Source organism: Lissotriton helveticus, chromosome 5_1 (genome assembly GCF_964261635.1).
Source record: "Lissotriton helveticus chromosome 5_1, aLisHel1.1, whole genome shotgun sequence".
NCBI lineage: Eukaryota > Metazoa > Chordata > Amphibia > Caudata > Salamandridae > Lissotriton > Lissotriton helveticus.
In genome coordinates, this window is record NC_136065.1 from 1,537,486,887 (window position 1) to 1,537,512,645 (window position 25,759).

Consider the following 25,759-nt stretch of genomic DNA (forward strand, 5'->3'; position numbering starts at 1 on the left):
TCCTCGATGTATGGGGCGCACCTGTCCCAGGTGAAATTATGCACCTCTGTTGTGCATGCAAAGAGGGGGCCTGGCAACTAAGTTCTAATCTTTGCTTCTCCATGTTAACATATTGTATATTCTTGGGGAAAAGTAACCCTTCTTTCTGCGGCTCTGCTCTCCTGTTTAAAAATGGGAGAGTTGGCAAGTCGGCTAATTCCCAGCATCAAATAAACTTGATACTGCAATAGGTCATTGCATTTCAGGATCGGTGAATATGCCTCTGTCTGAACATTGCTTCTACCTCGGTAATGGACTATGGATTTTGTGGTTATTCTATGCTTTCCTGAATTCCCCAAAAAAGTCTTTTTGCCATGCTAGAAACTTTTAGGCTCCAGCTTCACTGCGCTGCTGTTTGCATACTGTTTTTTTACCAATTCTTTAAAGTATATATGGCATGCTGTATCTGCACCTAGCGAAGTAATTCTCTCACCGCATGCTATTGGCTGCTTAGTTCATCATTCTGCCTCTTACGGATTTTCCCGAATGCAAAATACACTGAAGCATTACACATGAAATAATTTGTCATATATTCTTTTTTTATGTAGAAAGCAATGATTTACTAGGCAGCAGGCTTTTTAAATGTTTACATCGTAACTCGACCAGCTTTGGCATTGCCAATCCATCTGGCTTGGATTTGAACTGTGGCAGTGTTCAGCAGGTAGCGGACCAGAGCGTGAGATCGTCACAAGGGCGACTGGCAGCCTCCAGAGTGGTCTTTATCACCACATGTGCCTGTAAGACTTGCTTGCCTTCTTGAGCACTTTGAAGGCCAAAAAGTGGAGTTTATGAAACTAGTATGACGTGAGCCAGTGTGTTAAATGTCTTGGTTTATGGTACAAATAGTACCTCAACCTAGGCTATTTTGTGAGTGTTAGCATATTTTCCACACCCCTACCATTTAAGGATTGATGCGAAAAAGTGTCCTTTTCTCTTGGCTCGAGGATCTTGCACATGCATCTTGCCCTATACCATTGTAGGAGTCCCCTGTAAGAATGTATGGCTTCTATTTTGAATTTTTTGCCAGTTAATGAACGTCTCTTTAATTTCCCCCTATAGGCTAACATTGGTCAGATGGATACTGCCAAGGAACAATTGTCCATGATCACTGGGAACATGGCACTGATACAGGTGAGGGACGCAAGGATCCAGGGTTGAGGGGGACCATTCTGTGCATTAGGAAAGTGTCCTACTCTCCATGTGTCGAGTTATGTTTGACACATTTACCTGTATTCTTTATTGCTTGGCTGTATACTTGAAGGCGGAGTACATCAGTTACCGACTAAACAGTGTGCACATTGGGCTGTATCTAATGGACTGTAACTGTTGTACTCCGATCTGGGTAGAAGTTGCACGTACCTACATTTTAAAGCGAGTTCATGATCTGACTGCTCATGGGAAATTCCTGCCATTTTGTTAGCAAATGCTGCTCGGGGACGCATTAATTTCTGTGGTGCCTGGATGTTATGTTTTAGCCTTTCATACTGCATATTCTCTTTATCTGGAGCTCGTTCTCTGTGGCCTTGCCCTTGGAAAAAGGTGGATTGGGGTGTGTGCTCTGATTAAATGGCTTGTCATTGTCCAGCACCCCCTCATGCCTATTCTGTCCTCATTCTCTTATCTTAATGTTTCAGGTCCAGGCAACTGTGGTGGGGTTCCTGGCGTCTCTTGCTGCAGTGATTTTTGGATGGATCCCTGATGGCCACTTCGATGTTGGCCATGCAGTTCTACTGTGTGCCAGCAGTGTGGCCACTGCCTTCATTGCATCACTTATCCTGGGTAAGTTAGTGGTCTACTGCTTTTCAGAGTTCTCGAAGGCTGGAACATTGGATGGAAGACTGAGTGATGAATGTGAATCTATGTGCACTTGGACAGGGCACATCAACACCTACCTTCGTTACAGTGATGCAAGTGGCAGAGCTGCAGCCAATTTACTATACATTGCATCCTCACTGGTCTTCAAATTATTCCTAATTATCTCCCCTTCAGTTGAGGAACTGTTAAGTACTTGGTTGCTTTATCCACCATAAATTACATTTGCTAACGTAGAAACTAATTGGTGTAAGCACGGTTTTTTTTTCTCTTGACCAACTGGTATAAGCAACATTAACAACTGTAGGTGGGCCAAATATTTTAAAGGGAGACCCTAAATATAAAGTTTTGTTTTTCCTTTAATACATGTACTTTTTCTTTTTTATTTTATTTGGGGAGGATGAGGGACAAGGAAGTAGTTCTAGAAAGTGAAAGGGTGCCAGATGCCCAGTCCTCCCAAACGTGTATACTCATTGAGTTCTCTGGAATGCTGCTCCATATGTCAGGGAGGGGAGGTGGGGGGCAATGGTGGGAACGGTGGCCGCAACACCTCCACCCTTGAAGACTACTGAGTTGGGAGAATTTGTCCCATTGTTTCAGATGAGAACTCTCATTAAGAACTCTATTCCATTATTGAAAACTTTGATGAAAAGTGACCCCAAATTAAATATTTTTCCATGGTTTACCATTTAAAGTACCTTATTTGACCATTTGGAGGCCTTTCATGCTAAGTAACATTTATTTTCTTTAAAAAAATGGACCACCCCAAAATATTTCAATTATTGTTTTTCCCAACCGTTTTGTTAAACGATTTTTGTTACTCTATTTTTCGTTTGTTTGCATTGGTGTGGACCTATTCAGGGCAGTGTTTCTTTGTCTAATTATTTGGTAAATGTTTTGAAAAACTTGCCTATACCACTTTCGCCTTGCTTACTAGTATATAGTCTGCTACTCCTTTTCCTTGCGGTCAACTCTGCTTCATACGCTATTTTTAATTCTGCCATTAGCCAAGGCCTTTTGAATTGTATTATAACTGTAGCTTAATATACTCAAAAGTGCCTTTAACTAACCCTCTTCTTTCTGTTGTCTAGTATGGTCATTCATATTGTCTTCAGCCTACTACAGCATTCAGCAGTGATTGACCCCACTTAAGAGCACATACAATAAAGTAGCCCCCTTTAGTGCCAAGACATTACTCTGCCAAGGTTTTAGCAAAACGTTGCTAAAAAAAATTGACCTAGCCAAATGATCAGCATTGAATTCCAGACCCATTGGCTTTGCCACTGCTTGTTTTGACCTTGAATCTCTCAGCTAGTAGTGATAATGGTCGCCCCCCCACCTCGTTCTTACCATGATGATTCTCCCCCTTGAGACGCTTTCCCTGTTTGTTGATTTGTGTGTTTGAAAAGATGGCTGGCAAAATAGGTAAAGATTATTGGGTACGTTTCTACTAATGTCCTTGTCGATGATTTGGAGGTCAACTGAAAACGCAGTGTTAAATGTATACACCTTACAGATTTAGAAACCTTTCAGCTGCTTTTTTACTTTCACGTAATTCTACAAAGATAGTACATAGTTGTACGCTTTCACTCGCCATCATTTACTGGCATGTTTCTTGTAAAAAGTGGAGAATAAAAAGTATCGGGGTTGGGGGGTGTGATGGCATGGCATCTGGACGAACAGTTTGGGCAGTCTGGGTAGAGTTCCTCCTTGACGTATGAGATTTCAGCTTTGGAGCAATTTAAACGGACACCAAACCAGACAGTAAATTTGGAATATTTTGGTGCGTTCGCATGAAACTAATTTCCTCGCAATACTAGCAAGAAATGTAAATGGAATACATGCACAATTTTTGTTGTCAGACCTAAAGCATTAGAGAGAAAGAGCCAATACAGATTTTTTCTTGGCAGCAATTTAGAGTGTTGTCTATAAAGAAGGAAGTGTTAGGAATTTAGGAAACGTCTGTTTCCTCAAGATGAAATGGGAAATGGTGCTATGTACAAGACTGTAAAACGTATTTGGGCAATACCAAAATAATGGAGTGTGGGTTGGCCATGCTGATAGCAATAAAAAGTTAAATGTTTCAAACGTATTTTGCATATGCATATATTGTGACCGAAAAAGTCCCCGGCATGTTGACAAATGTCCACCCTTGCACTGAGTGCCCGGCTACTTGGATATCTGGACTCCCTTCTAATAATTTTTAGTCGTATGAGGGTACTTATGTGTGAATGACATGACCTAGGCCAATCTTGCCAGACCGGGTGGGGCACACCATAGCTAACTGCAGTGGTAGAGGGCTTCTGCCCTTATCTGAAGTTGTGACTTGAGCACAGTGGTGCCAGCATACATGGTTTGTACTTAATAGTGATCAGTGTGAACAGTATGTTTTTTTTTTTTTTTTTTAAACCTGCATCACAATGGTTGTACCTACTAGCCCACTCATGTAAAGTTCTGTGGCTGTGCACTTAACGCGCCAGTGTCCTGTCTTTATAGTGTGTAGCGCCCGACCACGCTTGATACTTGTAGGTGAGTGGTGGGATGTGTGGGGCTTTAGAGTGCAGAACTTGGAGGCCTTTGTATTCCATTTTGGAAACAACGGACCTGATCACACTAGGAGAGGTGAGGACTGAACCCTAAACACCCCCACCCCCAGGGAGGGGCAGCTCCTCCATGTGGGCGGAGGAGCATCGCCCCACTTGCTTTCTCGCACGCCGGGGGGACGACGCCGGGGCACAATTGTGGAGGCAGGGACATTGTCATGGATCTTCATGCCTGGAATGCTGTGAGGAGCTACTAAGGGGGATGTTTAACATCAGCGTGGGTCTTACAGAGACTAAAGGCGGCCACACACCATCTGGTAAAGACCTCAGGAGGTCACGGACCCCAGCATCGGGAGACAAGAGCCTGCAAAGACAAAATGTCGTGGTCTTCCCACACTTTCGGCCTGTCATGTGGTCTGGTAAGACTGTACGAGGCCAGCAGGCATGTTGGGGATTTGCTTGAGCTTAGCACATGGCTCTTCTGAGGTTGACTCTAAGGCTAAACTCGCACTTTGTCGCAGGTGACTATCGTTTGCCGCATCGGACTATCGCCTACCTATATAATGGGACATAAGCTGCCTCTGTAGAAAGACTGGGGTACCCTGGGATACCACCAAGGATGATGCTAGCGTACCGACTTTAAGAGTCTGTGGATATTATTTAGTGTGTTGTCTCTATTCTTTGTGTGCTTTCATTAAAATACTGCTTTTTTTCTTTTTCTTAAAAGCAAGTATTTGACTTTACGTACACACTATTACTGCAAAGAGGCGACTGTAAAGTCTTGTGCCTGTGTATGCCTCACACCTTCCTCCTTTAGAAAAGCCTTGGACTGCTCGACTCTCTACCACTTAGCAAGTGCGGGAAAGGTAGCACTAGACCATTTACTTGGGACCCAAACGAAGTCCGGCTCGGGACATCCGTAGCAGAAGACCTTAACCCTCATGGTTGGGCCCAGTACCTCGTGGCCCTCTGAAAGGGATTTTGACAGCATTCAAACGATGGAAAATGGAAATTAAGCAGCTGCATGTGGAAAATTAGAGTTATTTAAATTAGATCTTTGCCTGCAGGTCCCAAGTACTCCGAGTAAATGCTTTGTTGCTTGCATCGGATGGTGCAAGCAGAATGGATGAGAAAAATGTGGGCCCAGAATAATTTTAAAATATTGATTGCATTGACACCTATGACGTTTAATAATTTGGAGTAAATGTGCAATAAATTGGGCCTATAAACACAACTGTGGGTGAGAAATTAAAACCAAACCGGGCCACCACCTAGTGAAATTGATCCGGTCCCAATTGGATGGAAATTCAGGTTGAAAAAGAAAAATCTGTTCAGTTAGATAAAACGGTAAAGCCAGAGGAGTCATGGACGTAATTGCATTTCTGTTTTGCAAAGAAGTACGTTTTCATTGGAAAGTCGTTGTGTGCTTCCACTGATAGGGCTTCGCTCCTACGCAGCTGTGAATATTGTATCGCCTTGCTGGAGTCTGGAGCAGTGTGGCTTCCTAGAGAAACGTCCCTCGCACCAATAAAGTATCAACCTTAAATAGAATGAAGCTTTACTTCCTTTCGGGGGCATGCACAGGTATCTTTAATGCTGGTCAAGTTTCTTAGATCAATGAAATGGTTATGGTGGGTTTTTGTTGTGTTTTTTTTTCTTTTCTGGCAGCATCACAGATGGGAGGAAGGCAGTCATGAGGGATTGCTGTTTTCAACCCCGCACTCCGATGTGTACCAGTGTGTGCACTTAAATAGGCCTGTCTGTGTCAATCCAATGGTAAAGACTGTAGGAGTTAGTGATTCAAAGGGAAAAGTTAACATACTTTCTATTAACATAATCTGTATTTTACTGAACGTTATGAGAGCCAGGAGGCCAGACTTGCATATGAAGCGTTTTATATTGTTTTGACAACTAGTTTTGGATAGATTTGTGATGATATAATGGTATACGGGATGGTTGCTTTGGTGGGACATATCATGGCCTGCATAGTACACCTTAGTTGGTTATGGTGATAAGCCATTGATAAAGGTTATAGGCCTCATTGTTATGAAATGTTACAATAAAAGCACTAGGCCGGACCTATTTAGTTTGAAAACCATATGTTAATGTACATAGGCATTTAAGGGTGGATTGTTTTTTGCACCATGCTGAAGCCTACAGATGGGTATTTTGTTACATGGAATCTCAGATTGCCTTAGTAGACGAGGGGTTTGGTGTTGGTTACCCCAGCTAACCAACCTGTTTGCACTGTGAGAATCCTGATTAGGCTGCCTTTGAAAATATAACATTACAAACTCATACAAAACTAAAGATGGCAAAGCAAAATACTTCTATGTATGGCTGTTGTCTTGTGGGAAATCGGACACTTAGTACTACAGAATGCCCAATTGGTGCACGGCAAAGTTGTGCTAGATTCCATATTTGTGGTCCTTTTATTTTAGAAAGCAATACCAAAGGCAATAGGCCTGGCCTATTTATGGTGTAAAGCATTTGCTAAAACTAATAGGCCCCCAACAGTGAATTGTTATCCCTCTGTTGCAGTCTGTAGCAGGGTATTTTATTATTTGTAATCTTTCAGATTACCATGGAAGGCAAGTGTTTTGTTATTGGTCACCCATTCTAACAAAAACCTTGGACTGTGATTTTTGTTTGGCTCTGGGATGTTGTATCTGGTTTTGCTATTTTTGCTTTTGCACACTTGTAATTTTAGAACAGAATGCATGATGGTTACCGGCTTATGAACACTTCAGTAGGCCTATGTTATAGTGTCAAGCTATTAGTGAAGGCTTTAGGCATTATCGGATCACTGATGTTTTTTCCGATTTCTTAAATGTGATCTGTTAAGTTGTATCCAAGAAACTAGGCCTGCCTTATTTGTTGTTAAAAGCATGTGTTCAAGGAAATTGGCTTTAAATAGTAGTTTGATATAACACTGTGGTAAAGCCTGTGGTCTGGTATTTTATTACAGAGAATCTTGCAGATTTCTTTACTAGGCAAGGGTTTTAATGTTGGTGACCCGACCGAAGAAATCCTAGGAAAAGAGAACTTGCACGAACGATAATCCTTGTTAGACTCTGAGGGGTTTTATTTATGTAACAGCTGTACTTCTGTACTTCTGTACATATGTAGTTTTGTTATAGGTAGGATTGTGTTCTTGGAAAACTTAAGCTCAATACAGCAGGCCTGAGTTGATTATTGTAGCAAGTCCATGATGACAGCGGTAAGCCTAATTGGTTCACTAGGAAAAAGTATTTCAGATGTCCTAGATCTGATATGTTTGTAATGAAAGGTTGCAACAAAGGAACTAGGCTCGGTGTTTAATTTGTCGAAAAATAAGTGCCACTGCTCAAAGCTCTGATCAAAAGCCTGCAGCCGACGATGGCGCATAGAAATACCAATGCAGCGTAGGCTGAAATTCACCGCCTGCCTATTTAATTGACTCCTAGACACTCGCAGCTGTGCTTTTATTACTCTTGTAGGGTCCTTTCTCCTTTTTTTTGTGTGTGACCCTTTGCCATGTCTGCTGAGGAAATATAAGCGCTGGTCCCCAAAAAGGAGTGGCAGTACCCACCTCCATGTGTTCAAATGAAGTACGGAGTAGTCTTGATCTAGTTACCTCTCCCAGATTACCTTTGTGGCGAAGTAGTTTGGCGTTTACCCCTTTTGACAAACCCTAGTGGTAGACTGTTTGCACTGAAACAGTTCTCTAGAATCTCTTCAAAAGCCTGACCAGCTTTACTGCCTGCCGTGATCTTGTAATAAAAACATTAGTACATCGATTGTATATTAATGTTTTTATTCAGATGGGACTTTGAAACTACAATATGTACAAAACCAGTGCAAAACTGGCACTCGCTATATTTACTTTCATTATGGCAAACCTTTTCCTGTTTGTAGATGGCAGCACATTTTTATTTTCCTACCTTGCATATGTTCAGTTTGTGTCTGTTTTATTTTAGTTGTGCCAGAGGGTGACTGCATGAATGAGTCAGTGGCCGAATGAGCGACCGTGCATGTATGATGACTTATTGAGTGTGTAAACTCATGAATGAGACTAGACGCTTATTTATAAGCCAGACCTATTCGAATTGACAGTGCCTGTTTTGGAGTTGGTTTTCCATTGCTTCGTAGGGGGTATTTCACTGCTGTGCACCAGAAGATGGTTGTCGTCTATGTAATAAAACTATGAACAAAGTTCTTCACCCAAGCAACTGCCTCTGCAGGCATAAAGTAAATGGCTCTTCTAAAGCGGCCTTTTCGGTGAACAGTCTAGATCCAGCGATGAGCATATTCACGAGGGACCCTTGGACATCTTCTCCCGCACCCCCTGTACATCCCCCCTGAAACAGTGGTTGATCATATCCAGGCATATCTTTTGAGCCCTGTACCAGTGGCAACACCATGACCTTGCAGTAGGTGGTGTCCAATACCTAGTTTGCTACAACGTGTCTGTCTTAGATTATTTTGGGCCAGTAAAGCCCGGAGATCCTCCAGGGTGTCGGCAATATCTTGCTGATCAGGTCCCATAAGCTAAGCCAAGGAGTGGGTGTACCTTCTCAGAAGACTCCCTGCATTCAAAGATTGCAAAGCTAGGCTAGCTGAGGAAGGCATCTTCTTAAGAAAGGCATTTATAGATCTCAACCCCATAGACTTGAGGTTTGAAGGAAAGTGTTAGGATTGACTTTACTTGTGGGGCTCTCATACCTGATAGCTGTACATTAATAATGTGCATGCTTTAATTGCAGAGTTCTGCTGGAAAGTGTGTATTGAAATAAAAAACTATTGACGTTGAATTGATCCTTTTGTCGTAGAGACCATACTTGGCTACATTAGAGCTCCTAATGTATGTGCAGCGATACCCTGGCACATCTACTGGCCATATGCTTGCAGAGTAGCGATATCCAGGGGCAGAGGTCCCGGCCCTAAATCAAACTTTGGACTAAAGAGCTGATTCTGCGACCATGCAGTAGACCATTATTTACCGCTTCACCCTCGAAAGGCAAACTGCAGGATGTGTGGGCTGCTCTCAGACAGTACCTGCCCTAAGGAGGACATGGCAGCCCAACACAGGAGATGTAGAACACAAATGGGCAACCAAGAACGAAAAACCGTGCAGCTGAACTAGTGCTACGGTCAGATGAACAGAACTAATAGTGAAGGTTGTAGAAAACAAACTAGACACAAAGTACAGTTGGAGGATCCCAGACAGTAAATGAAACTAGAATTGGATTCAAGACACACTGCAAGATGTGCTGTTCTCCCAATCAAAACTACATTACTGGTGTTGGGGTTTCTAGACTTGTATCAAGGTACAATAAATACTATTAATGAATCAACGAAATTTAAATGATGAATGAAACAATATAAACGTTACTACAAAAAAAACCTTGCAAGAAACGTAACTGCAGTGAATCCATTCTAAAGTAAAACTGTACTGTATGACTATATGGCTATACTTGAAGATACTTTTTCTGGTGTTTGTTTGAGCAGGTTGCCTAAGTTTCTACTTATCTGCTGTTTTTTCCTAGGCATGATCATGGTTGGGGTCATAATTGGATCCAGGAAGATTGGGATAAATCCAGATAATGTGGCCACGCCCATCGCTGCCAGCCTTGGAGACCTAATCACCCTCGCCCTGTTATCTGGCATAAGCTGGGGGCTCTACAAGGAACTGAGTGAGTTGATGATCTTGTTTAGGCATAGAGTGCGCAATTGCTAACCTCGCCACGCAGTCTGTTTGCACAGTTTCTTAAAGTTGCAAACCACTCCAAATTATTTTGCACTGATGGCTCCGTTTTCGTGGGACTTGTTTTGGTGTGCACAACTTATTGCAGTCCAATTAAATACCAGACTATATAGATCTTTAGATCTATATATCTTTTTATCCTTCTGGTTTCCCTCCTTGCATTATATATTCACTCTGGTTTGCCTTCTTCTCAGAGGTCAACTTGTACGTGAACCCCTTGGTGTGTGCCTTCTTTGTAGCACTGCTGCCACTTTGGATCATCATTGCCAAGCGTAACCCGGCCACCCGTGAAGTGCTATACTCTGGGTGGGAGCCTGTGATCATCGCAATGGGAATCAGTAGGTGAGTGGCAATGTTTCAGGAGCTGCATGAACTCTTTTGGCCAGGACTCTTTTCTAGGTGCTTAAGGTGAATTCTACTTCCAATATATGTCTGACAGTCTTAAATTCTCTTCCGTTTTTGCAGCATCGGTGGTCTGATCTTGGACAGAACTGTTTCGAATCCGAACTTTGCTGGAATGGCAGTTTTCACACCGGTTATTAATGGTGAGTAGGCTATAGTATCTTGAGTGTGTGCAGTGCGTTTGGAAGTTACCTCATACATGCATGTTCCTCCAACTATATAGAGTTATGGCGGAAGTGGCTGGAATGCATGCATTCAGGGAGCTGGCATGAGATACTGCAATTGTGCAGGTTGCGATGTAACGCAGATGCATGAAGTTAAACCCTAATGCCTATCTGCCACTATATATTTGAAGGTGAGCAGCAGTGCTTAATTTGAGCCGATATTTCCGGTGTTCAGCACTTGCACTTAAGCATCAACACCGGCACTTTTTGTGAGCACTAGTAAAGGACACTCATTTATGGTAGGCATGGGGAGATTAAGTGATTTTGCCTAGATGTTGAGCCGAGACTCTAACCCTGGTTCTCCAGCTCTGAAGCCGGCCGCTCTGGCCAATATGCCGAATCCTTTCCCCACTTTCAAGGTGAGTAGTTGGTTCTGTTTTTGGCGGTGCTAACAAGAGCAATGGGCTAGTGCAAGCTGCCTCCTGATGTGATCCCTGGCACGTATTCTTTTACAAATTAATAACTGGTTAGCAGTGGATGTGTCTGTGCCGTAAGCTAATTGGCCTTATGAATGGCTTGAGACCGACAGCCATGGTGGTGGTTGTGTACCAGCAAAATCAGAAACTACCATTTACCCACTTAGACCTAGATAAATTGATTTCTTAGAGCAAGTAATTGGTGCCATTAGGCCACCAAGTTTCCCAACCATTTCAAAGTGCCTTTGCGTATGTTGGCCTGCATTTTTGTCTGCTAACCTGGCAGCTTTGCTTATGTCTTTAGTCTTGCGTAAATGTAGGGGTGCCAAAAAAGTTGCATTACTCATTTTTTATTTCCATAGAAGTCTTTCCAGTCTCCTACATAAAGTGTTGAATGGGATTGCAGCAAGCTTGGCATGAAAATAAAACCTACTCTAGGAAATGCCTTTGCTTGGTTTGGTGTAAACCAGTTAATAAGATTTCAAGAAATTTGCATTACAAAAATCTGTAGCAGCTTTTATAAGCTTAAAAGTAGGATCTATTGACCACAGAAAACCTGTTTTAACATTTCCATGTAACTTTAGTGCCATTTGATGAACGTACACAAAGTTTGCCAGACGCTTAGAATGTTTAGTTCACTCTTAGTTTAAATTTGTGGAGATCCATTAAGTCCGAACTTGGTAAAAAAGGGGTGTTCAAACGCGTATTTGTTAACTGATCATACCATTCTTTTGATGACTGTACATGATACTTGGGAGATGTTTACCATGTTCATCTCCTGTTGGTGTGGCAGGTATTGTGCAGACCCAGCCGGGTGGAGGGGCATAGACGTTTTGTTGTGCCAACACCATTTGTGCAGTTTAATCTGTGTGAAATTTGGCATACTAACTGTTAGCATGGCAAGTCTATTGTCACACTTTTGCTTTTCTGGTTCTTCAGATCCTACGAAGTTAAGAGACTGGGATAAAACGTGTCTTTGCTAATAACTTTGATTCAGATTTACATTGTTGTACAAATCTTGTTTGTCTAGCATCTGGTATGAGTTTTATGTCAATACCTCCACTGGGCAAAGTAAGGGGAAAAATATAGGGGTTTTCAAAAATGTTAATTTGCTGTTAACTCTGGCTATGTTTAATGAGTCTGCATGAGAATTTGCAGGTTGTTAGTACAGTTGGATTACTGTAGGGATTTCAGGTTCTAGTGATCTCCAGTAAGCGGGGTAGATCAAGCAGATCTGAGTAGGGAAAATATAAAACTGGATGGGGGTGAAGAGGAGGGGCAGGGGCAGGAGGGTGTCCACGCTTAGATTGATTAATGGTCTTTGCCCCATTTGGTGGACCAGTTGGGTTTAACTTTCAAAACTGCATGTGTGTTTGGATGTTGATTGCTGATGGCAAACCCCAGTTTCATGACTGAAGGTTACATGCAGCGGTTGTGAGCTGCAAAGTGGGTTGGTGAAGGTTCTGGCCTGTGATTTGATTTTGTAAATGAATTGCATACAGTTAGTAGAACGAATGTCCTTCTCATTCAAGTGAATTGCAGAGATTGCAGTTCGAGGTCTCTGCTTAGGTCTTACAAAAACGTATAGATTATTTTTCGATATATTAATCTTGCACTACAGCTTAGAATAGTTTTGGGTGAGTGAATTTTAAGATCGGCATTTACTATTGCAGACCACTGTTGCTGGATGCCTTAATTTATTTGTGCAAAACTTTTATAGATTCACTTCTATGTTGCAGGAGTTGGTGGTAATTTGGTGGCGGTGCAGGCAAGCCGGATCTCCACATACCTGCACATGTTGGAGAAGCCAGTAGAAGGAGTGGTTGTGGTGCCGCGCAAGTGCCCAACCCCTTGTGGCACCTTCTTCACTTCAAGTAAGAATACTGCAGTGCCTGTATGTAGTCTAGTGGGAATGGGTGAGTGGAGTACGGGCCAGGAGAGGAACCTGTGGAGTGTGATGTGGGAAGACGTGGGGTGAAATATGTGCTGAGCCAATATGGAACTTAAGTTTAGACATGAACTGATCTCTCATGAAGCGTGAGTGAAGTCCTTTGGCTGTCAATGTTCCTTCTTTGGTCACTAATGTTTTCCCTAATTTTATAGGTGTGAACTCTCGCTCAGCTCGGGTGCTTTTCCTCCTGGTTGTTCCAGGGCATCTGGTTTTCCTCTACACAATCGGCTCCATGCAGGCTGGCCACACCACCCTCACCCTCATCTTTGTTGTCTTCTACATGACGGCAGCTCTGCTCCAGGTATGTTCCCAAAAGAACTGAACGATTTTCCACAAGTGACTAAGCATCCTATAGAACATTTGGTGGGTACTTTTAACTAGGGATTCCTAAACTTTATAATATTGAAAGGTGCCAGACTGCTGGAAAAATCTCCCAATCCAGATTCCTGCACACACCTGTTGGTGACTTATAAGTTCCCCAGAGTGATTAAGCAAAGCCACATATAAAGTGCCTTTCCAGTGCGCAGATGTCTTTCTTTCTGTACTCAACGAGGATCCTTAGTCCTGCTCCCAACTATTTTTTCCTGACCACTCCAAATTTATTCCAGATAAGAAAATGGAAGATATTTTTCCATTAAAACAAGCTTTTGATAACTGAAGATATCTGTCCATAGCTGCAGATATCTGTCACAGTCCCACACAGCAGGTCTGTGGTGTTTGTGCTCTGGGCACTACTCAATTGTGTGGTAAGTGTGCCCTCATGCATTTAAAGATGATTAGGGAGCAAAGGATTAAGCTCTCCATTGCCAAGAATAGGACGTCTGGTTCGATACAGCACTCTGACTCTGGTTCCAAGTTACCTGGTCATTCGCAGTCATACGGTCAGTCTTTGCTATTCTATGTTTTTCAGGAGCCAAAGTCAAAGATTCACAAGAAAACCAAGTCTGGACTCTGTCCCCTCCTGCCTCTCAAAATCTAGTAAAGCCGCAAGAGCATCCCTCTAAAGGTTTTGCATCTTTTGACTTTGAGCCAGTCCTGCAATTGGTCCCAATGCACCACAAATTTCTAGACCGTCATCTTCCCCACAACAAATGGAGATCTTCTAGTAGGTAAAGATCTTCTAGGAAGCCATGCTGCAAATTTTGTAGATGCCCTCTGCTTCCTCTGGCTTGTCTTCAGGCCCCACTGGCACCTTCGGGGCATCCAGTTTGAGTCCGGGGAGGGCCCCACCATGGAAAGTCAGACTACCCCTATGGGAACCATTCCTGGGCCCTTAACCACACCAGTCCAGAGGTCCACATTGGCCCCAAGTACATGTCAGTTCCTTCTTGGCTGGTGCTAAAATGGACTTGGCTGGTGCTAATACTGGACTTTGTTCTGAGCACAGTCTTTGACCTTCAACTGACATCGACCGGCTCCAGGCAGAAGTTGTTTTTACAAAATAATTAAAAGCACTAACAGTGATTATTCAGCCATAACTTCAGCCTTTTGAATAGCAATACTAGCAAACCCTTGAAGCCGTATACAATTTCAACTCCTATGTGGTCCAGGGCATTCCTAATGCCCCTCGTTACAATGATGAAGGGCTGTACTTGGCATACAAAATGCCAGTATGCTTGGTACCTCACTGGAGACCGAGCTGGATTCACCGCTTGGCCCCCCCAACAGATGAAAGTGCCTCTTTTTCTGCAGTAGTGCGAAGAGGAGCAGTGTTGCTAGGTTTGCAACTGTATATTATTGAAGCCAATTTATTGACCAGGTCCAGCTTCATCTGATCCACTGTTACCATTTAACAAGTCTGTAATGGGCATTCTCATGGCCACTTAGTCTAAGCCATGCTCAGCCAGTCTAGTGAGCCAATCTTTGTCCTGGTGGCTGAGAGCAGACCATGCCAATTCCAACGTTTACAAAACACTGGATGCTGGAAAGACTTCTGGAGCAGGTATAAACAAGTAATGTCAATCCTAACACTTTTCTTTAAACCTCCCCTATCTAGGGAGTTGAGATCTACAATGCTTTTGGCAAGCAGACTTTTTCCTCAGCTTGCTTAACTTTACAGTCTAGAAATGCAGTATTCCTTCTGGAAAGTTATTCCCTCTCCTTATCTTATGGGACCTGGCCACTGAGATATTGCCGGATGTCCTGGAGGACCACAGGGCTTCTCTGACCCAAACAATCTAAGAATTAAACCATGCAGAAATGTAGGCATTACTTTAATGCCTGGACACGTCCAATGGCATATGTCATGATATTTGCATCCAGGTGTACCTTCTGAGCACAATACTAGTGCCCAGAAGGTACACCTGGATGCAATCAACCAATGTTTAAGGGAATCTTCAAGTGTCCCTTATGGATATTCCTTTGGTTTGGATCTAGACTGGTCAGCGAAAAAGCTGATTCGCTGTGAGAGCAGTTCAAGCTGTGGAGAGAATTTGATTTTGGGGTGCTGTGGTTGTGCCGATCCAGACAATTCTTGCAGCACAGAAAATGTAGGGTATTTTCCGGAGGTCTAGCTTATCCACAGTCACTAACTTCCAAGCTAGTGCAGCAGCAGACTCGTTTTTCAGGGCAGAGGGCATGGTGAAGAACCCAAGCCATTCACACCATTTATTCCAACTCTTACTCCCCACCACAATGACTCCCAAGTTGCTTTGATTTGTTTCGGAGGCCCACATACCTTTTGAGCCGTGCTGCTTAAAGCCTAATTTTAGCCATTTTATGGCCCCATGCCCCTACTGCTAGGTTAGCAATTCTAAGTCTGTACTCTTCCACCTCTGTTTGTGGCTGTTCAATCTTTCCTTGATGTTCCCTTTGGATCAGAAAGTAAGCATTGTGGCCCACCTTTATATGCTTCTGTAGTTTTCCTGAACAGTTGACTCCTTTAAATAAGCCTTCAACCAATCTTATTCAGACCGTGTTTGTATTCGAGGATGACCCTTGTTCTTTACATTGTGAGCTTAATGGAATTCCATCTAGGAGAAGGTTGTAACCATGCAGAGGAGAGCATCCATCAATCAGGGTATTGTAAAGCGTGCTAATCTCCTGTGAGGGTGTCAAGGCGCTGGGGGTGTAAGATGCTCTGTTCAGTCGAACAGCCAGGTTTTGATTGTCTTCTTGAAGATGTTCAGAGAGGGGGCGCATCTGATGACGATCGGGAGCTCTTCCAGGTCTTGGCCGCGATGTAAGAAAAGGCTCTTCAGTCCATTCTGGCTCTGCCAATGCGTGGGGTTTCGGTGAGGGTGAGGGCGGCGGACCGGCGGGTTCTCTTGGGTGTGTGGAAGGAGATTCTCTCATTGAGGTATTGGGGTCCGGTGTTGTGGAGGCATCTGAAGGCGTGGGTGTTTATCTTGAATGTTACACTCTTCTCGACGGGTAGATGTTTACGAGCGTAGGGCCTAAGTGACTATCCTTGAGCTACTCTGTAGTTGATCTCTGTGGGTTCAGAGAGGAAGGGAGGCAGTCTTATTCTGCGGGTCCTGCCGGTGAGGCAGGAGCAGAGCCATTTGAGGGCGGTTCCCCGTATCTCAGCGTCGTGGAGTCTGGCGGTGGGAGACTGTGTCGAAGGCTGCGGTGAGGTCTAGTAGCTTCAAGGCCACGGTATGGCCTTGGTCAAGGAGGGTGCACCTGTCATGTGTGGCGACGAGAAGGGTGGTCTCGGTTCTGTGGTTGCTGCGGAATCCCGATTGGGAGGGGTCGAGGATGAGTTCTCTTCGATGGATTTCGTTAGTTGTTCATTAATGGTCTTCTCTATGACTTTGGGGAGGAGGGAGATGGGTCGGTAGTTTGAGGTCCGAAGGGTCTGCCGAGGGTTTCTTGAGCAGGGGCTTGACTGGTGTGCGTTTCCAGTTAGGGAAGATGCCTGTTCCGAAGATGGTGTTGATAGTGCGTTGTAGTTCTAGTGCAATGGCGGCTGCTTTGTGGAAGATGTGCAGTGGGCAGGGGTCCGTGGATGCCTTTTGTAGTCGATTCGGTGTCTTCAGTGGTGGCTGGGGTTCAGGCGGAGATAGTGGGTTGGCTGGCGTTGTTGGGGGTGGAGGTGGTTTCGGAGTCTAGTGTCCGTTTGTTGAAGTTGTCATAGAGGGACTTAATTTTCAAATGGAAGTAGGAGCTGAGCTTGTTGCAGAGGTCCTGGGATGGGGTGATGTCTGTGGCCTCACTGGGGGTGGTTTGGTGGATTCATGGTTGATGCTGACGAGTTCCTTTGAGTTGCTGGCGTTGGGTGTGAACTTGTGAGATGGTGGTATTCGGTCATGGCGTTCTTGTATGTGGTGCGGTGGTCCAACGTTTTGCTGTTTTGACAATTCTTCTCGATGTCTTGAGGTGCGCTTGGATTCTTGAAGATCGGCGGTTAATCAGGTGGCTTTCCTGGAGCATTGTCTGTCGGGGTGCGAGTTCGTTAGTGCAGTTGGAGAAACATCTGTGTAGTTCTTTGGCTGCAAGGTTGTCGTCAGCTGACGTTGAGGGAGCATCGTGGTTGAGGGTGGAGTTGAGGTGCTCCTCGGTGACCTTGCTCCAGTTCCTTCGCGGTGGGCGAGGTACAGGTTTGGGGGCGGTGGTTTTGACATGGAAGTGTACGCAGTGGTGGTCCGTCCAGAGGGGTTGCGTGGTGTGGCTGAAGTGGATATTGCTGCCTCCTGCGAAGATAGTGGCGAGGGTGTCTTGCCTTGTGGTTGGGAGTGGTGACTAGCTGTTTCAGTCCGAGGTTGTCCAGGAGTGTGAAGGAGTTTGGGTCGTTGAGGTTGTCTAGGTTGAAGTTGAGGTCTCCGATGAGTATGAAGTGTGTGGAGGCGATGGTGTGACAAGGTCGGAGATGGTGGTGGTGAATGTAGTTCGAGATCCCGGGGGCCTGCAGGCAGGCGTGCCACGTTTGGTGGATCTGGGGCTGGTCTGTATCTGGAAATGGAGGTGCTCGGTGGTGGACTGGAAGTCTCTTGTGGCGGAGGTGGTGAGTTGGATGGATGGCGAGTCGTCCTCTTGGGCAGTTGGGCGGTCTTTCCTCTAGATCTTGTATCTGTCGGGGATGGCGGAGGTGGTCCAGGTTTTCATGAAGGCAAGGTGGTGTCTAGGTCTCGGATCTCTATGGCGTGTTTGTGCAGGGAGCGCATGTTGAGGAAGTTGTACCTCAGGCCTACGGGGTGCTGGTGTTCGGCATGATGGTGTCAGTTGTCTGGGTGTAGAGGGTGGTCCAGGTTCGGCTGCCGGAGAACTGGCCGTCGGTGGATTTTGGTGTAGACAGATGGCAGTTGATGTTTCTTCCAGGGTTAACTGCGAGGAGGGCGGTAGAATTGTAGAAGTGGGTGATCGGACGTCCGGGGGTCTCTGGTGCTGGTTGCAGACGGGCTTGCCTTTGGCGTGCCAGCGGTGGGGCTGTGCGGCATCTGCCATTAAATGTGGGATGGGGGAGCTCAACTGAGGCAGGAGTGGGAACGGCAGGGGGAGGGGCCACAGGGGAGCAGCAGCGGGAAAAGAGTGGTGTGAAAACTGATACGGAGGAGAAAAACTAGGGCACAGGCACAAACCTAAGCAGGGCAGAAAAAGTCAGACAAGCACAGAAATTACCATTAAAAATGCACTGAAGACAGACTAGAGACCAAGGGCACAACAGTGGAACTGAAGAGCAAGGCTCTCCCACTGGACCACCAGGGATCAGGCGCAGGCAGTAGCCTGCAGGTGGAGGAGGGCCTTAAAAACCTACCAGACACGTATCTGCAGCAGTGGCACAACAGCGGAGCTGCTCGGGGAGAGAGCAGGTCTCTGACTAGAAGGTCAAAGCTTTGAGTCCAGTGGCGATAGTTCATGACCACTCCACATTTACCGTACCTTCCTCTTCAAACTATCTTAAATAGATCAATGGGTTAAAAAGCTGGCTACAGTGATATTTGTGTATCCTCGAAATAGTTTAAAAGAAAGTTAAGATTCCAAGAGGGAACACAGGGCTCGAAAAAAAAACTAGTACCATTGATTACAGTAAACGTCTAGTCTTCTTGAGTGAAAGACAGTTGAGCTGTAGTCCTTGTGGGTTCCTAGACCTACTAGTCATCCAGAGCAATATGGGAAAATCTGCCCCTTATCTAAAACGAAAAAAATACCATGGAAAAACAAATCTATCCATCTGCACTAATCCGAGGCTGGGAAGGAGATTGCTGGGATAAGGGGGGCTCGAGTAGTGAAGGGCGGGGTGGATTAGATCAGACCCTCACAGGAATGTTGAGAGTACAGTTCAGTGAGCTAGAGGTAGTAGAGGCAGTTGTCCCAAAATCAAAAGGGAACTGTAGAAGGAGCTAAAAAAATCTATTGTAATAATGGGGTATCTTTGCTTTCTCATGGATTCACGTGGAGATGTGATAAAGCCCATTGGTAGCCTATAGGACCAAAGGATTTGCGTTCCAGTGCTCTTAATTGACCAGAAGTTATCACGGGGAAACCACACCATCTAGCCCCCTGTGCTAGGCAGATGCTTTGCTAAGTGGCCACTTATCTCCATTGTAAGCATTCGTCTGAAGAAAAGCGTGATTATTTTGTACTGCTCCAAAAAGCACCACCCAGCTATGTATTTAATAATAAATCAGATGGTTGTGCACTTCATGACATGGGAACTAGGTAGCATGATCTCGTGTTTTTCCTCTGTACTTGCGTGTAGTAAATCTATTCATGGGAATTTTGCATGTTTTTCATTCCTAACAAATGCAGATTGGTAGTTGCAACTCCGTTCTCAGTGTTTTGGCATTCGGAGCTCTAGTAAGAGTTAAAAATATACGCATAATCTGATACTGCTATAAACAATATGTACGTAATCTAGAGGCCATGGGTGAAACCCTTGGCATGCCCATAGATTGTCTCCTAAGCCTACATGAAATGCAGCTTTATTAAACCCTATAACCTTACATGTCAGAGGGTGGTAATCCTATCCCAAAACATTGTGATTTTGAAATTGCAGCAGGTGTTAAAGGCCATTGGTCCTGGTTTTTAATAGGCATGCACTGTCATCCAGTGCACCTTCTCCATTGTTTGTAACGCTGTCTCTTTCATCGCAGGTGCTGACACTGCTCTATATTGCGGATTGGATGATCCACTGGATGTGGGGCCGTGGCATGGATCCCGACAACTTTGCTATTCCGTACTTAACGGCACTGGGTGACCTTCTTGGGACAGGCCTGCTTGCCTTGAGCTTCCACGTCCTCTGGCTTATTGGGGACCGAGACACAGATGTTGGGGACTAACTGCCCTCCCAACTTCTATTCGTACCACTTTGTTCACACGTGGACTCATGGACTCTTTGTGGCGAACAGTTCTCATTATTTTTCAATGGGGACTTTGCTCAGGGCTGCTACCGAAACTTACTATTTGTACAGACGATTTTCCCTCCTCCCGCAGGAAAGCTGCAGGTGATGTAAGGGAAAATAAGGAGAATGTCGCTAAACGTACCCAAGCTGTGACTGTCTGCGTGTGCCTCAGCCTTTTCTAAACATGGACTTGTCTGTTTGCCTGGTTTCTCTATGTGCCAGCTGGTCTCTCGAAGCCGCAAACTGTGCAGGTGGACAGAGGTGGTCACTAAGTGCAATTACTGAATATAACGATTTCCAGGTCTGGAACTTTTTTGAATTCTGTTCTAGCCTTCAAAGAGGTTAAGGGCCCTGCATTAGTGGTGGTGCTGCCCATGCAGTGTTGGCTAGCCTCACTTCAAGATGCACTTTTAGGCATCCTCCTTGTCTTCTCAGTCACTAAAATGCGCAGTGCAAACCTCAACAACCCGAAGAACTTCCTAGCAACTTTCTGGAAATGTCTGCTTTCTTTCAATTTGAGCTGGGGTGTAATGTGGCTTGGCTTACACGATATCTAGGCAATTGCTGAGTCTTAGTCCATGTTCTCATAACTAAGGTTCGGTGGTGAATTGCATTACCCAACTTCTTGCTTCAATAAGACTAATACTATGACTTCATGTGCAGCTCTAAATATTAATTAAGGAGGGGTCTGAGGTCAGTAACAAACAGCGTATGCCTTGAAGCACAGGAACAAAGTAATGGGAGTTCAGGAACAAAGGATGAATGGGTGGCTGTTTTGTGACTCCGGAAAGGTAGTTTGGAGGATGGAATGTGTGGGCTAAGCACACTGCGATAGACGTTCTACCCCAATGAGACCTGAAGGCTTAGGTTATAGGGAATGAGAAATGGAATACTGGAGTTGTGCAAGTCTTTGCCACATCACACAGAAGCTCTGGAATATGGGGGCATGCACGGTGGCTGTTCCAGTGCTGGGGACAGCAGGTGTTTAGGTCTGGAACAAGAGGACCTTAAGGTGTAGTTAAGGTCAATGACTCTCAATGGCAGTCTGTTGCTATTCATTCGTGATGCCTGGTCATGTTTGGCCCAATTACTGTTTAAGGTGTTTATTTGCTTATCCTCCCAGTTGCTAGCTTGGCCAAGTCGAGATGTTTGGAGCTTGAACAACATACACTCACCTAAAATGTGTGCCATCCTTTTGTGTAGTATTATTTAACCAAAATGAAGAATTATGACAGTGTTTTCGGTGTTTGTGGGGGTAGGGATGTGTGATTTTTGTCCACTGATGGAGTCTTCCTTCAAGAACGGTCCTTAAGAAGAAGGAACCCTTAAACCGAGAACCAGTGCAGTTTAACATCTGGTCATTGTGGGCAGGGATATTCTTAGCTTGAGTGTACTCTTCAGTGGTGTCCAAAATCCATGAATGTGACTTTCAATGTTTCTTACAGAGTTTGCTCGTCCTTCCAAATAATGGTAGGCTTGTGATGCTCTGGCACGGGGTGTGGGGAAGAATGATAGGTAACTAGTAACTGGAGAGGAACAGAACCGGAGGGTTGAAAGTGTGTTCAGGCTCATACGTGAGCCTGGGCTGGTGGGGATTGGGTAGGGACGCACTGCTGTAGTCTGGCTGGAATTCAGGCATACGAGTGTCTGTCCTTTTGCAATTTGCAAACGTTGATGGTTGCAGATATTTGTGGGGAGGGGGCAGGCGCCGTGATCTTGTGTCCTTGTAAGCCTAGGGCATTTTGCAATTACTATACAAGTGCTCCTTGCGTCAGTGCTGCAATGCCTCCTGGTAATTTAACTCCCAGTATCTGAGCCGCACAGTGGGTTATAGTACTGCTGCGGCAGCAGAATCACGATCTCCAAATTCAAGGCAATTTGGTGCATTGTCTGATTTATTACAGAGAACCATGGTGTGCAAGAGATGTTCGTGCATGCAGGAAATAAGTGAGCATTTCCGCTTTGGGAAGGGGTTGGACTTCTTAAGGGTGTATTCACAGAACTTGGGGGATTAGAACCAAGAAGTAAAATTGCTTAAAGTATCTCGAAACAGCGAGCTTTGCAGTTTAAAACGTTTCACTTTTGTTTCGGAGTATATTTTTCTCCATCTTCAAGGTTCTCGGGTTTGGGTATAAGTATTTAACGGCACTTAATCTGTGTCATTACGAGGTGTTTGTATTCTTTTCAAATAGAAAAATAATCTAAATAGACAACCCTTAAAACAAGGCTGTGAAATGTTCTGCAAGAGCCAAAGATCAAACGAATGCATCTTCTGCACACCTTGATTCGTATGACCGTCCCCAATGTATTCTTTTTATAAAGCTGTTAAGTAGCGGTTCTGTTCCTGCATTAGTGCCTAAGCTTCGGCGCTCCTACTTGCCATATCCGCTCATCCTGACCTTCAAGAGCATGAAGACCTTGAAAAAGGACTAAACCAGCCCAGTGAAGGGATTGGCATTGACACCAAAGCCACACAATACAGATGAGAACTTTATAGAAGTGTGAGGCCTTCCGAACCAGCCCCGGGTGGAATGTGCTTCTTCATTCTTCAAGAACCTCATGCCACTGGACAGGAGGGGAGCACTCCCGTCTTATAGGTTTGTGGCAGTGGGATGGGTTCGGTGTGATGTACAATTATGGCATTCTTTGTGATGCTAACCCAATGGCGGATCATGAAGGAGGCTAAAATGTGAATCTCATTGTGTATAAATGTTTTAATATTCGGAAAAAAGGAGTGCCATGCAAAAAAATCAGTATTTGTGCAAAGCAGTGTAATTGGCAAATTCTTTCAAATTAAAATTAAGTTTCTCCACATGAGTGACTAGCCATTCCCCACCCGATCATTACCGATTTTCTTTTAAATTTGTTCTTTTCATTTGCACAAGTAACTGTCCTTATGTCTTGCACCTCTCGTCTTGGTGTTATACAGGTGCAGTTTTTTGGTTTTGACTCCTGGGGAATAACTAGGAATTTTTGTCTGAGATTCTCAGATTTGACTCTTGTGTCTTAGCTGTTCAACCTTGATGTCTTTATCAGCGCACTCTTAAAATGGAAATAGTCTATGCTGGTCTGGAGGACTGATGCGTTGGAGCATGCGTGCATGCTGCAAAGGCACCCATAACATGGCTGCCACGTTGAACTGCTTTAAAATGGGTGCAGAAGAGCTGGAATGGTTTACAAGTTGGACGGAAGGCCTGGGTCATGACCCAGACCCATGCATGGATTGGCTTAAAGGTCCTGAAGGTACAGCACAATTGGATCCATTTTGTCTGTGAGGCTTATAGCTTTGTATTCTTTCTTGATTGTTCTAATAATTTGCAGGGATCATGAGATGCGATCGACCAGTGTGGGTGTTTTGTTACCTGCATGTTTTGTACTACCATGCACTTGAACGTTGTCCGATCTGGAAGCAGATGTCAGTTCTATTTGTACTTGTGTGCGTTCGGCAAGCAAACTGACTTAACAGAGGTCTTTAAAAGTAATTATTTATATGTGCAATTTACTGAATTGACAAATGGTCTGCTACTAAATTATATTTGGTATAATAAAGATGTTTATTTAAAATACGTTTGGTTGTAGATGTTCCCTCACCCTCTTTTCTAGGGTTGGTAAATTCTTGTCTGGTGTAAGAAATAGTCTCTATTACTGTAAAGAGACCCTAGCAAACTCTAAAAGTTTTCATGGTTCTTCAAATATATTTACTGATGAATGGATATCAACTTTGCACTTAGTGTCCAGGTAGGACTGCATAAGAAAAAATGTAGGTTAGGTTAAACTTGGATGATTACATTGCTGTCGCCTCAATACAATTAGTGTATATTTTGGCCATGTACAGATGCTGCTGCCTCTATTTTTAATGGTTACCATATCCCACCTTCCACTGAGATCCGACCTGGCATTGGGCACTTTAATCCATTGTTCTTTACCTTACAACTATTTAGCAATTGTTATCCCTTTTACTGTTGAAGATCCCTAATCCCTTACACCATCCATTCTGTATTCCATTTGTTGCCTCTGATTCCACAAAGTCTCTTCCTTGTCGCATATTTTGGTAACTTACCTTTTTAGGTATTACAGAAACTAACACTTTTTCTGACCATTCATGTTCTTTGATGATCTTTCGCTGTCCGCGTGTATAACCTCATTTCTGGATCTAGTCCAAGCTTCCATCTTGGCTTTTCCTTCTAACTCTTCATATGGGTGTGACTTTTTCCAGCTTCAGACTGCCTTGCATCCTCTCCCCTATTTTCCTAATTTTGTGTTAAGCTTTCTTTGAGCTGCTCACACCTTGCTATTAAAACCATGCTGGCAGCAGATGCACATGCCATGAATACTTCGCCACCTAATGTTGGGCTCGGACAACACAAATTGTTTTTCTTTGAAGAAACATTGAGTTACAGATGTGACTCCTACCCAGTGAACATGCATAAGATTGCTTTTACAATTAGGTTTTGATGCGTTTGTCAGTGGCTCAGAGATTGATACGTTGTTTGTGGCTATTTCAATCACAACTGTTCTACTCCTCAAGACTAACGACTGGACAACAACCACTGCATGCTTTTCTCCTGACGGGTAGACCACTGTTCTTTGAATTTCATTGATGCCCAGGTAAACAATACCACGGTCACCGTCTTAGTAGAGTCCTCTTCGTACTCCACGGAGCTCACCTCATAGAATGCATAGAAGGGGTTGATGAAGCACACACCCTTAGAGTTCTGCCCACAGTGCAATGTCAAGTATCTCTGGGTGTACTGCCATGGCATGCACAACCTCTGTCTCAACAATAACACGTCCTTGTGTGATTTATTTGTGTGCAAAAAACTGTAAAGTACTAAAGAAATAGGTGTTAAGCGTGCCTGAAGATTCAGCAATAGCCATCTTCGAGGCCCTTGACCTCTACGGCAAACTGAAAACATTCTGCATTGAGGACCATTCAATACTCAGGCCAGAGTCACTGTCCTGGAGTGCTTCTGAGGGGAGATCAGGAGGGGTGCATGTAAAGCATTGGCACGGCACAGGGCGGTTCTCGAGTCCTCTTCATTTCGGACCCTAAGGAGTGCTTAGCATTTAGAAAAGGCTTTGGAGCAGAGGACATTCCCAACAAAGGAGAAGAGGTTGATGGCTGCGGTTCCACACCACTGGCGGTACCTATGGAGGACTTGCAGGTGGAGTTCCCGCTTGTGGACTTGTTGATGCTTCCTGCTTGACAGGTTTACAAAGTGGCTGTCCACCCCTGGAGGATGTTCTGCCAGGAGATGGCTCTTGTGTTCGATTGCCTACTGCCATATTTATTGTGCCAGCACAGACAATAGGGGGTTGGGGTCCGGGGCAGAAGGGGGCCCA

At 44.4% G+C, this 25,759-nt stretch overlaps 1 protein-coding gene across 2 annotated transcripts in view; it reads left to right on the forward strand.

Moving 5' to 3' along the window:
• SLC41A1 (solute carrier family 41 member 1) overlaps positions 1-23,982 on the forward strand; it is a 116,120-nt gene extending 92,138 nt beyond the window's left edge. For both annotated transcript variants that reach the window (XM_078644594.1, XM_078644595.1), the window contains exons 4-11: positions 1,099-1,170; positions 1,674-1,818; positions 9,923-10,069; positions 10,335-10,482; positions 10,606-10,685; positions 12,922-13,056; positions 13,286-13,434; positions 20,168-23,982. In XM_078644594.1, coding sequence (XP_078500720.1) covers positions 1,099-1,170; positions 1,674-1,818; positions 9,923-10,069; positions 10,335-10,482; positions 10,606-10,685; positions 12,922-13,056; positions 13,286-13,434; positions 20,168-20,353 — 1,062 coding nt within the window. In that variant the 3' untranslated portion in view covers positions 20,354-23,982. The remainder of the gene's footprint in view (positions 1-1,098; positions 1,171-1,673; positions 1,819-9,922; positions 10,070-10,334; positions 10,483-10,605; positions 10,686-12,921; positions 13,057-13,285; positions 13,435-20,167) is intronic.
• Positions 23,983-25,759: the final 1,777 nt, after the last annotated feature.